Consider the following 12,226-nt stretch of genomic DNA (forward strand, 5'->3'; position numbering starts at 1 on the left):
ACACTCAGACATATGTTACACACTCAGACAGACGTTACACACTCAGACAGATGTTACACACTCAGACAGACAGACGTTACACACTCAGACAGATGTTACACACTCAGACAGATGTTACACACTCAGACAGATGTTACACAGATGTTACACACTCAGACAGATGTTACACACTCAGACAGACGTTACACACTCAGACAGATGTTACACACTCAGACAGATGTTACACACTCAGACAGACGTTACACACTCAGACAGACAGATGTTACACACTCAGACAGATGTTACACACTCAGACAGACGTTACACACTCAGACAGATGTTACACACTCAGACAGATGTTACACACTCAGACAGACAGATGTTACACACTCAGACAGACGTTACACACTCGGTGGTGCTGGTCAGGCAGACGCTGCAGTCGCACCTCAGGGCCACGGGGTAGGTGAAGGTGGGCTCCACGCTCGGCAGGCAGTTGGGCAGCTTCACGGAGACCAGGCGCGTCTCGTTGTAGGTGCAGACCCGCTGGTGGGACTCGATGAAGGGCGGGTCCAGGACGGGCTTCTGCTCATGCAAACAGACACACACACACGAAGGACCCGGATGATGCTTTGTCGTGTGTAGAACCACAGCACTTCATCAGGCCACTAAACTGTAAAGACACTAGCTCTCTGGCACGGTTGCATTGAGGTGGAAACTGAAATGTGCATTCATGTGGTGAATACATAAATACATAAACTAAACTTTCAAAGCACAAAAAGAGAAACATCTGCTCTCTAGCACCCCTAGTGGTCTAAAACGCCCCCAGGTTAGTTCAGTGACCCCTCGTGGAAACAAACCCCGTCATTAAGCAGGTCTTCATCTCATTCTGCAGTTAAAGGAATGTAGAATTATGTATCATAAACTGGGCTGTGAATCCTGGAGCCGGGTCGAAGTAATTAGAGAGTGTCCTGTGACCCCCCTCCCCCCCTAACCTGACCTCCCTGTGGGGGGGATCAGACAGAAGGATGAGTGTCCTCCCCGAGGGGAATCCAGAGAGCTCACCGCAATAACAAAGCGTGGCGAGGAGAGTCATGCGCCTCCTCATGCCGCCTGTCACTGAACACAATGCAGATGAAACTGGAGGTCAATCAAGAGGCTTTGTGAAGGAGAACCCTTCAATCTCTTTCCATTTCTGGAAGAAAATCCTCCTGTCCTCCTCATACCCTCCTCCTGTCCTCCTTCTACCCTCCTCATACCGTCCTCCTGTCCTCCTCCTACCCTCCTCCTGCCCTCCTCATACCCTCCTCCTGTCCTCCTCCTGCCCTCCTCCTGCCCTCCTCCTGCCCTCCTCCCTCTTCCTGCCCTCCTTCTACCCTCCTCCTGCCCTCCTCATACCCTCCTCCTCCCTCTTCCTGCCCTCCTTCTACCCTCCTCCTGCCCTCCTCCTGTCCTCCTCCTGTCCTCCTCCTACCCTCCTCATACCCTCCTCATACCCTCCTCCTGTCCTCCTCTTACCCTCCTCCTGCCCTCCTCATACCCTCCTCCTGTCCTCCTCCTGCCCTCCTCCTGCCCTCCTCCTGTCCTCCTCCTACCCTCCTCCTGCCCTCCTCATACCCTCCTCCTGTCCTCCTCCTACCCTCCTCCTGCCCTCCTCATACCCTCCTCCTACCCTCCTCCTGTCCTCCTCCTGCCCTCCTCGTACCCTCCTCATACCCTCCTCCTGCCCTCCTCCTGCCCTCCTCGTGTCCTCCTCCTGTCCTCCTCCTACCCTCCTCCTGTCCTCCTCCTGCCCTCCTCCTGCCCTCCTCCTACCCTCCTCCTGTCCTCCTCCTGCCCTCCTCCTGTCCTCCTCCTGCCCTCCTCCTACCCTCCTCCTGCCCTCCTCGTGTCCTCCTCCTGCCCTCCTCCTACCCTCCTCCTACCCTCCTCCTGTCCTCCTCCTGCCCTCCTCCTGCCCTCCTCCTACCCTCCTCCTGTCCTCCTCCTACCCTCCTCCTGTCCTCCTCCTGCCCTCCTCCTACCCTCCTCCTGCCCTCCTCGTGTCCTCCTCCTGCCCTCCTCCTACCCTCCTCCTGTCCTCCTCCTGCCCTCCTCCTGCCCTCCTCCTACCCTCCTCCTGTCCTCCTCCTGCCCTCCTCCTGTCCTCCTCCTGCCCTCCTCCTGTCCTCCTCCTACCCTCCTCCTGCCCTCCTCCCTCCTCCTGCCCTCCTCCTGTCCTCCTCCTGTCCTCCTCCTACCCTCCTCCTGCCCTCCTCATACCCTCCTCCTACCCTCCTCCTGTCCTCCTCCTGCCCTCCTCGTACCCTCCTCATACCCTCCTCCTGCCCTCCTCCTGCCCTCCTCCTGCCCTCCTCCTGTCCTCCTCCTGCCCTCCTCCTACCCTCCTCCTGTCCTCCTCCTGCCCTCCTCCTGTCCTCCTCCTGCCCTCCTCCTGTCCTCCTCCTACCCTCCTCCTGCCCTCCTCCCTCCTCCTGCCCTCCTCCTGTCCTCCTCCTGTCCTCCTCCTACCCTCCTCCTGCCCTCCTCATACCCTCCTCCTACCCTCCTCCTGTCCTCCTCCTGCCCTCCTCGTACCCTCCTCATACCCTCCTCCTGCCCTCCTCCTGCCCTCCTCCTGTCCTCCTCCTGTCCTCCTCCTGCCCTCCTCCTGCCCTCCTCCTGTCCTCCTCCTGTCCTCCTCCTACCCTCCTCCTGTCCTCCTCCTGCCCTCCTCCTGCCCTCCTGCTGTCCCCCCCCCCCCTCCCCCCGCTCACCTCCCAGGTCTCACAGCGCCCCCAGCAGGCGTCGGTGGTGACGTGCAGCCCCCCACAGCCGGGCTTCCTGGCCAGGAAGGTGAACTCACGGACGGCGCAGCCGACGAAGCGCCGCAGGTTGACGGCGGCCGCCTGGTGGGAGGAGTCTGTCTGCAGAGAGACCCAGAGCAGGAGCAGCAGCAGCCCGGGGCTCCTGGGGGGGGTAAAGCTTCAGGTTCAGGCTGGAAAGTGCAGGGACTTGCTCAAGGGCACTAAAGCAGGGCAGAGACAGAGTCCTTAAAGAAAAGGAGTGTTCTTTAGCAGAAGCAGTAATATTTGAGGTGATTATGAACTATAGTTTCTACATTTCTTCCAGTTTTACATTATTATCAGCTGTTTATTTTAAAACACTGTGAATGAGATTATAATTTTGAAGTTGAAACCTCAGAGGAACATAGACCACCAGGCCTCACCACCGTCCGGGAGGGTCCTCAGCACCGGACCCTCAGCACCGGACCCTCACCACCGGACCCTCACCACCGGGCCCTCACCACCAGGCCTCACCACCGTCCGGGAGGGTCCTCAGCACCGGACCCTCAGCACCGGACCCTCACCACCGGACCCTCACCACCGGGCCCTCACCACCAGGCCTCACCACCGTCCGGGAGGGTCCTCAGCACCGGACCCTCAGCACCGGACCCTCAGCACCGGACCCTCACCACCGGGCCCTCACCACCAGGCCTCACCACCGTCCGGGAGGGTCCTCAGCACCGGACCCTCAGCACCGGACCCTCACCACCGGGCCCTCACCACCAGGCCTCACCACCGGGCCCTCACCACCGGGCCCTCACCACCGGACCCTCACCACCGGACCCTCAGCACCAGGCCTCACCACCGGACCCTCACCACCGGACCCTCACCACCAGGCCTCACCACCGGACCCTCACCACCGGGCCCTCACCACCGGACCCTCACCACCGGGCCCTCACCACCAGGCCTCACCACCGGGCCCTCACCACCGGACCCTCACCACCGGACCCTCACCACCGGGCCCTCATTACCGGACCCTCAGCACCGGGCTCTCAGCACCGGACCCTCACCACCGGGCCCTCACCACCGGACCCTCACCACCGGGCCCTCACCACCGGGCCCTCATTACCGGGCCCTCAGCACCGGACCCTCATTACCGGGCTCTCACCACCGAAAAACAAAGTGCTCCACAGGTTTTTACATGCAAACCCAAATCTCATCACGATGCTTTCGGCAGCGGTTCTTTTGGCTCTTTCACAACAGATTGCTTATCCATCCATCCATCCATCCATCCATCCATGATCAGCTCTTATCCGGGGTCGGGTCGCGGTGGCAGCAGGTTCAGCAGTCCGACCCAGGCCTCCCTCTCACCCGCAACACTTTCCAGCTCATTCTGGGGGATCCCGAGGCGTTCCAAGGCCAGCCGGGAGATATAATCCCTCCAGCGTGTCCTCGGTCTTCCCCGGGGCCTCCTACCAGTTGGACGTGCCCGGAAAACCTCTAATGGGAGGCGTCCAGGAGGCATCCTGACTAGATGAACCACCTCAGCTGACTCCTTTGGACACGAAGGAGCAGCGACTCGACTCCAAGCTCCCCCCTGATGTCCGAGCTCCTTACCCTATCTCTAAGGCTGAGCCCGGCCACCCTACGGAGGAAGATCATTTCGGCCACTTGTATTGCTTATTAAATGATCAAATTTAAAAATGAATGTTTAGATTTTTGCAGCGCTTCGTCGACAAAGTGCAAAAGAAACATAAAAGGACGCGTAAATACAGTGAAATAGTCGAGGACTTCTTGCCTCGGGAAAAGCTGAGTCCATTCTGGACCTCGGAAACAGACTTTTGGGGGAAAAACCGTCCCCAAAAAAATCATAAATTGCAACAACAACAACAGCTGAACTCCATATGAAGCAGAAAAGCAGCATTCACTCACCACTGTGTCTTCTTTCTTTGCTCGGTCATCTCACTGTTTTAACTGTTCAACAGGAACAATACGAGTGGTCCTGTGGTACCAGCACTAGTCCCAGAATGCTCCTCAGACCTGAACCACGCGCTGATGGTCCTGACGGGACAAGCCGGGCCTTTTTATCCTCCCGTGTCCTGCCACTCAGAGGGGTGAAGTCCCCCCCCGAAGGCCCTTCTACCTGTCGCTGCCCATCTACTTCACCCACCGCTCCATTAGCTTGATTAGGGGGAAAAGATTCTGCCCTTTTGTTCATACTCGCCCACACGGAAGAGAGAGAGGGGGGGGGGGGGGAACGTACTCAAACACAGTGCCTACCTGTGTCTACTCAATCATTCAAGCTCAATTAGCCGGCTCCGCAGTGCTCCTGTTCTCACATGCCGACTGTGATGACTTCACCCCTGAGCTGCAACACTCTCTGAGTCTCACCCTTTTCATTAGGTCCTTTCTTTAAAAGCCAGTGACATTTCCTCACACTCAAGAGGGCAAGCTGGTTATTACGGCTTGAGTAAAGCCCAGGGAGGAAAAAACAGGATGCATGTGTCAGTCCGTGCAGGAGACAATGACAGGAGGTGTGAATAAAAGGGGAAGAATTGATTCGGCTGAGTAAGCACCTCATCAAGAAATTACCTTCCGTGCAAAGGGCCCTCCAGGCAGCGTGCGGCGCCAGCGGAGCACAACCGCTCTCGAGGAGCTCAGGAAATGAATCTTTCTAAAAGTACATTTGAAAGTTGAGGCCAAGCAATTAAAGTTAGATTAGAGGAAGAAAGACAAATTAAAACCTTGAGGAGGATGAGCCTCTCAGACCTCCGCACTAAGAAGTACCCTTCTGGGGGCCATTATGGAACAATGTGCAGGGTGTGGAATAACAGGACGCGTGTCATTGGACAACTTGGGGGATTACAGGGGGGCTAATGTATCCAGTACAAAATGTGGATGTCCACACTCTGCAGCTCCACAGGGCAATTATTGGCAGCTTTCAAAAGAAAGATTCTTTCTTTAAGTTTGAGCTTTTTTTTTTTTTTTACTTCATTTTCATTTTAATGGGAAAATACTTCATTGAATTAAAAACTCAACAAGGAAAGCACCGAAGCCCAAATGTGAGCTGACAAACAGTTCGTCTAGAGGAAAGAAATAACATCGACACGTGTCTCAGAAAGGTGTTCGTCCATCGGGTGGCACCAAAAAACGCTTTGTCAGGCCACCACCTCTCCCACACCAGAGTGAGACACACTGTTGTTGTTTGGTGTGTCTTTGTCGCCACGTTGTGTCTCTTTGTAGTTGTTTTGTTTCTTTTTGTAGTCGTCTTGTATCTCTTTGTAGTCATTTTGTTTCTTTTTGTAGTCGTCTTGTATCTCTTTGTAGTCATTTTGTTTCTCTTTGTAGTCATTTTGTTTCTCTTTGTAGTCGTCTTGTATCTCTTTGTAGTCATTTTGTTTCTTTTTGTAGTCGTCTTGTAACTCTTTGTAGTCATTTTGTTTCTCTTTGTGGTTGTTTTGTTTCTTTTTGTAGTCGTCTTGTATCTCTTTGTAGTCATTTTGTTTCTCTTTGTGGTTGTTTTGTTTCTTTTTGTAGTCGTCTTGTATCTCTTTGTAGTCATTTTGTTTCTCTTTGTGGTTGTTTTGTTTCTTTTTGTAGTCGTCTTGTATCTCTTTGTAGTCATTTTGTTTCTCTTTGTGGTTGTTTTGTTTCTTTTTGTAGTCGTCTTGTACCTCTCTGTTTCTCTTTATAGACGTCTTGTGTGTCTTTGTGGACAACTTTGTGTCTCTTTGACGATATCTTGTGTATCTTTGGAATAGTTTTGTGTTCCTTTGTAATCATTTTGTGTCTCTGTAGTTGTTTTATGTCTATTAGTAGTTTCATTACATTTCATTTACAACACATTCATACAGAGTAGACACAGCTACGGAAGCAATTTGGGGTTAAGTATCTTGTGTCTCTTTGTGGTTGTTTTGTGTGTCTTTGTGGATGTTTGGCTCATTTTTATGGTCATTGTGAGTCTCTGCATCTATTTTTGTGTCTCTGACACTTTGGGCCCCTGGCTCTGTGCCCAGTAGGCCCGTTCAGTAACCCATCCACGCTCTCATGGTCCACTGACTAGCTTGTTCTGGAGCTTTGGACCATGACACACTATCTTCATCTGTAGATGAAGTCTGCTCACTTGTCATTGAACTGTAAATGTTCAAACCTTTAGCACTTTAAGGGTTTACAACTCATACCTGTTTCCTTAAGGAAAGTAAATGACTACTGCCGTCAAAGATGCCAGTAATACTGAACAGCTCATCATGAAACATAATGTCGAACAAACATTTTAATAAAGACTAAAACACTGAGACATCCTGTTGCTTTTGCCTGCAGACGGCTGAGCAGTATCATGATGCTGTGCTGACCTCTGGTGCCCACTTGTAGTATTGATACTCACCTGTGACCTTTAGCTCTGCACCATGAGAGGCATTTCACCTGTTGCAGCAGTTGAATTACTTCTTGCTTTAATGCCTTTTTTCTTCTTCTAATGTTGCATACTTTGTTATATCTGCTCCTTATTGGAATTGTGTTAGTGTGTTCCTTATGATTTACATTTAGCTGGATTTTTTTTCTTCTTGTTTTACACTAAATGTTATATGTGTTTTAAGGTTCACTGTGTACAGTGTGGACATGGGTAAAACACCTGATGTATAAAGATATATTTTATGTATACAGTAATGCCTGAAATGACTGCTCTTCAATACAAACAGAACTCTGTTGATTACTTCATATCTTCACATGCTAGTTCACACATTTGGCCATCTCCTGCCTTTATCTCCTGTATTGTTTAAGCCCGTTCACCTTATTTGTTATTGATCTTTTTGACAAATCTTGGATGCTTTTCAAGAGCGTCTGAGGAAGAAATATTTAGTTTCATACTTTGCAAAAAATACTCTGTGAGGACACTGGACCGGCATGCTTTCTGAACTAACCAGCCTGTGTGAACTTTGACCTCCGTGACAGCTCTTTACCAATCTAGGGCACTGGGAAACACAGGGACCAAAGGGCAAACGTTTTTGACAAATAGTTTATACTACAGCGCTAAACAGCCATCATTTATTTTTTATAGTTTCAGCCTAAAATGCATCACCTCCTTCCTGTATGACAACTCCCAAAAATTATTTAAAACATGAAATTTAAAAATCTAAAAGATGCAAAAGCTTATTATTTCATTCTTTTATTTTCATATATATATATATATATATATACATATATATATATGTACTACTCAGACATAATGTTCAACCGGCCCTGTTGTTTGTAAAAAAAAAAATTTCAGAAAGTGAATACGTTTATTTAATAAAGAACTGCGCATGCGCAATACCCCTCCTCCCCCTCCGTCCACCAACGGCCATGGAATTTGTCGCAGCTAGCCGACGTTTTTCGGCCCCCCCCCCCCCCCCCCCGAAAAATGTTGAACGGTCAGATAAAAAGTACTAGTCGGTTTAGGTTGATTAACCGTTTTTATTATTTCTTTGGAGATATTATGATTTTAGACCTTTTTTTCGTTTTGGGCCAAGTGTAACGACTTCCGGTCGGCTAACGAGCAAGTGGTTAGCTAGTTAGCTAACTAGCTAGCTAGTGGTTAGCTAATATGTTAGCTAACAAGCTAGTGGTTAGCTAACTAGCTAAGAAGCTAGTGCTTAGCTAGTTAGCTAACTAGCTACTGCGTGAACAACCAGAAAATAAGAAACGTTTACTCGTGATGTCACCTGTTAACTGTGTGAAATATTTAAAGACATATTTTTGTTTGTTAAAGCTCACGTTGAAAAACGTCACGGCACCGGTGGAGGGGAGTATTACCGTTAACCCCAACCCATGAATGAAGGGAGAGGAGAACATGGCCCCCCGGGTTTGAAGGTTTGTTTCAGCTGACATTAAACTTCGGGTTACACTTGCACTTGTTGGGGCTGTGACTTGTAGCCCGGCTGACAGCCACCAGTGCGTGTGCGTGCGTGTTGAACCCTGACTGGTTTCTATATTTAGTATATCTAGATATGTTTTATTTTTTCCCCCCTCGCTCGGCACCGGGTATGGCTGTGGCCTCTCCGGTGACAGTCCCCGGCCGGCCTCCGCAGCTCCGCGGACTGCAGGTCTGTCAAACTGCGCCTCGGGTTTCATCCCCGCCGCCACCAACCGCTACAGAGCAAAACCTGTTCCTCCACTATCGGACACCACTATCGACTGGACCTGGACCTGCATCAGCGTCCACCCCCCCACGAAGCGAGATCCACTGCTGCGTGTGAGTACAGGTGTTCCTTACGCCGTGCGTCGGCTCTTGTTATGTGTGTTGAAGGTTTACACACGAGCCAACTGATCCATGTTTGTTGTTTTTTTATCAAACACTTATTCCTCAATACAGTCTTGTTAAACCTGCAGGGCGTGCCGCTTGTTATCTGCGTTATTAAATGCAATAAAAACAAGTCCTCTGTTCTTCCTTGAGGACTCATTACACGGCTCGGTTGAACTGATCTGAAATCAGCCGCACACACGTGTCCCTCTGCTATTATTGGCTCCACACAGGCTTCACAACAGCTACACCATCTCACATTCCTGCAGGCACTTTGTAGCACTTATAATAATATACGACAGGGATAGGGGTACGCATTTATTAGAAATATTAACATGTTAATGTAATAGATTATTTGAATCCCAGTTTCAATCTATTTTTAAAAAGGGGCATTTTAACTCACTCACTTACATAATAATATGATAGTGACTGAGGGTTTATTTTGGACATCATGGAGCTGATTTTAAACTCAAAGTGTTGACCAAGCATGTTGGACAGATTTATTATGGGGCCGCCCTGCTGCACTTGTTAAGCTACAGGGCTCACTGGGCCAGGACGGGAGTCCACACTGTGGATCCTCCACCTGAGATCCCTTTCAGTTACTTCAGGGTTGTTGCAGAGAGGAGAACAATCAAATGGATATTCCTCTCTGGACCGCATGCCCATCATGTTTCTTACAGTCTAACCGTTGCTTTGTGGTGGGAAAGTGATCTTTGTTCTGTTCTCTGCACGTCTTCAGCTCTGTGAAACAACAAGGGGGTCCAGAGGGGTCCAGGGGGGTCCAGAGGTTGTGTTTGGGCCTGAGAAGCCGTTGAAACAGTTCTGTTATGAGCCCGTTATTCCACACCTCCCCAGCAGCTAAAGCAGATGAACAACATTGACACACCCCACCTATGCGGATGGTAATTGTAGTGACCTGACAGTCGTTCTGCTAAGCACACTGGATTAGAAATGCAGCGCGGTGGCGTGACCCGGTTTGGTACTCGGGGATCTGGTGACGCTCCCGGCCCAAAGGTTGGATCAGCAGGCCAGAAGGTGTGAATCGAGAGCATTCAGAAAAGGTTGGATGGGGACCAACTCCTTCCTTTCTGCATGTGATTTCACTTTTTGTTGTGCGTCAATAATTATAAGAATCCATCCAAAATAAGGGTGAGAACAGCTTCTTTGTTGCCGTTTCCTTTTCCTGACGTTATTTCTTTCTCAAGACAGATGCTCGCTTGTGTAACGCTCACCCAAGATGTATATCTCAGTGAACCTCATGATAAAGTCCAGATATCCTGCACAATGTATTGCCAACAGTCAGGTCTGTGTTGTGTTTACAGGGAAGTGAAAGCAGAGATGGCCTCTCCCTTTTTCACTATTCTCATACCTTCCAGGGTGTGTCTGGGAACACGCCGTGTGACAGGCTGTTGATTTATCACCCAGACAAAGACCTGCTGGAAGTCACTTAGACAGAGTTGTTGTTGTTGCAAAGGGAGCACCGACGTTGACATTGAGAAGGAAGCGACCATCGGTAGAGGAAGTCGTTGTTGTTGTGGTACATGTGGTTTCCACAGGTGTTTGTTTACATCCACTGTGCACACCGTGGGTGTCGCAGCGTCCGTCCCCAGTACTTCAAATCAGTTTCTGGATCGTGTCCCGTTTGGTTTTAATACTTCACTTCAGTTCCATTTCATTCTTTAAGAGGAAGATTAGTTTTTAGTTTGGGGATCTGGATGTTGAGGGATGGTACGGTACACGTGGTGGGGGCTCTGCTTTGGTCCTGGCTTTGTTTTTAATCCCCATAACAAACACAACATGACACCTGTAGCTCATGTGAGCCTGCTGTTGGTAATCTGGACCGCTGACTTGTGCGACCATCCATTGAAAGCATCCCCCCTCACACACTAGTGCTGTAAACAACAGCAACGTGTGCGCCCTTAACTGTAGGCACATGTGCATGAATATACATTTGAAGAGTATTCCATGCTGGTGTCGGTTCCCCCTCCCGGTGCTCTTTCCACCACAGTGTCTCGCTGCCCTCTGCCTTGCTGCTACAATTAGAGCTGACCGGAGAGACTTGTGACTTTGACCGTCACGGGCTCGCTCTCCGTTTCGGTCCCTCGCTCTTCAGTCTCCTTCTGGTCACGCCCCCGTCGTCTTTTTCTAACCGTCTCTCCCTTTTTAACTTTAACTTCATCCCTCTCGTTCTTTCCCCTTCTCTTGCCGTTAGTTTTGGAAATGTAATTTCATTATTTTGCATCTTGTGGCATTATCATACAAACACAAACAAACTCATTACAAACTAGAAGGTGCACTCGGTGAGCGAAGACCTCCGCCAAACCCCACCTGCTCCAAAGGGTCACTGATGCTTCGCCCTTAGAATCTGTCCAGTAGGTCGCTGACAAACCGAGTCGATAACAGACCAAATAAAGACGAGCATGTCACATAACATCGTGTGACAGCTCTTAGGTGGTCTGAGAAGGCGGAGCCTCTTCACCACCTTTTGGCTTGATGCCAACAAGTCAGACTCCTGAAGAAGCGCATGCGACGCGTCGCTGGGGGTTGCTTGTCTTTTCTCCTCACAAGTCATGACTTGTCATGACAACCGTCTCCATGGTTACAGACAATTGTTGACCTTTCGTGGTCAAAGACGCGGCTGTTAAACGGTGGATGAAGTTTAATTTACAGTAAATAAAATAAATCCCCCCTCGTTACTCTTTCTCCCAGCAGTCTGCTTTTTGTGTTTATTTAAGCTTTTATTTTGAAGCTGCAAAATCAGGAATCAAAATCATCTGTTCCGTTCCTTTGTTCTCCAGGACGATGATGATGACGGATATATATATATATATATATATATATATATATATATATATATATATATGTATGTATATATATGTATGTATATATATATATATGTATGTATATATATATATATGTATGTGTATATATATATATATGTATGTATATATATATATATGTATATATATATATATATATATATATATATATATATATATATATATATATATATATATATATATATATACATCTTCACATCTTCCTGTATGTGTCTACACCTCACGCAGATCCCTCCTCAATGCGAGCCAGGCCACTCTCGGCATGTGGACCTCAGTTCAATCCAGATCAGATCTTGTGTAACCACCCACGGCCTTACTTGTATTCTCTCCTTACCTCCTCCCTCTCTTTCGCTCTCCCCTGTCCACTG

At 49.4% G+C, this 12,226-nt stretch overlaps 1 protein-coding gene across 1 annotated transcript; it reads right to left on the reverse strand.

The window, feature by feature from the left end:
- Positions 1-369: 369 nt before the first annotated feature.
- gphb5 (glycoprotein hormone subunit beta 5) lies at positions 370-4,702 on the reverse strand. Its single transcript, XM_034562897.1, has 3 exons — positions 4,674-4,702; positions 2,733-2,925; positions 370-561 (listed from the first exon to the last, which is right to left on the reverse strand). Exons 1-3 carry the CDS (start codon positions 4,700-4,702, stop codon positions 370-372), a joined length of 414 nt encoding a protein of 137 aa, XP_034418788.1.
- Positions 4,703-12,226: the final 7,524 nt, after the last annotated feature.

This window comes from Cyclopterus lumpus, chromosome 22, assembly GCF_009769545.1.
Source record: "Cyclopterus lumpus isolate fCycLum1 chromosome 22, fCycLum1.pri, whole genome shotgun sequence".
Lineage (NCBI taxonomy): Eukaryota > Metazoa > Chordata > Actinopteri > Perciformes > Cyclopteridae > Cyclopterus > Cyclopterus lumpus.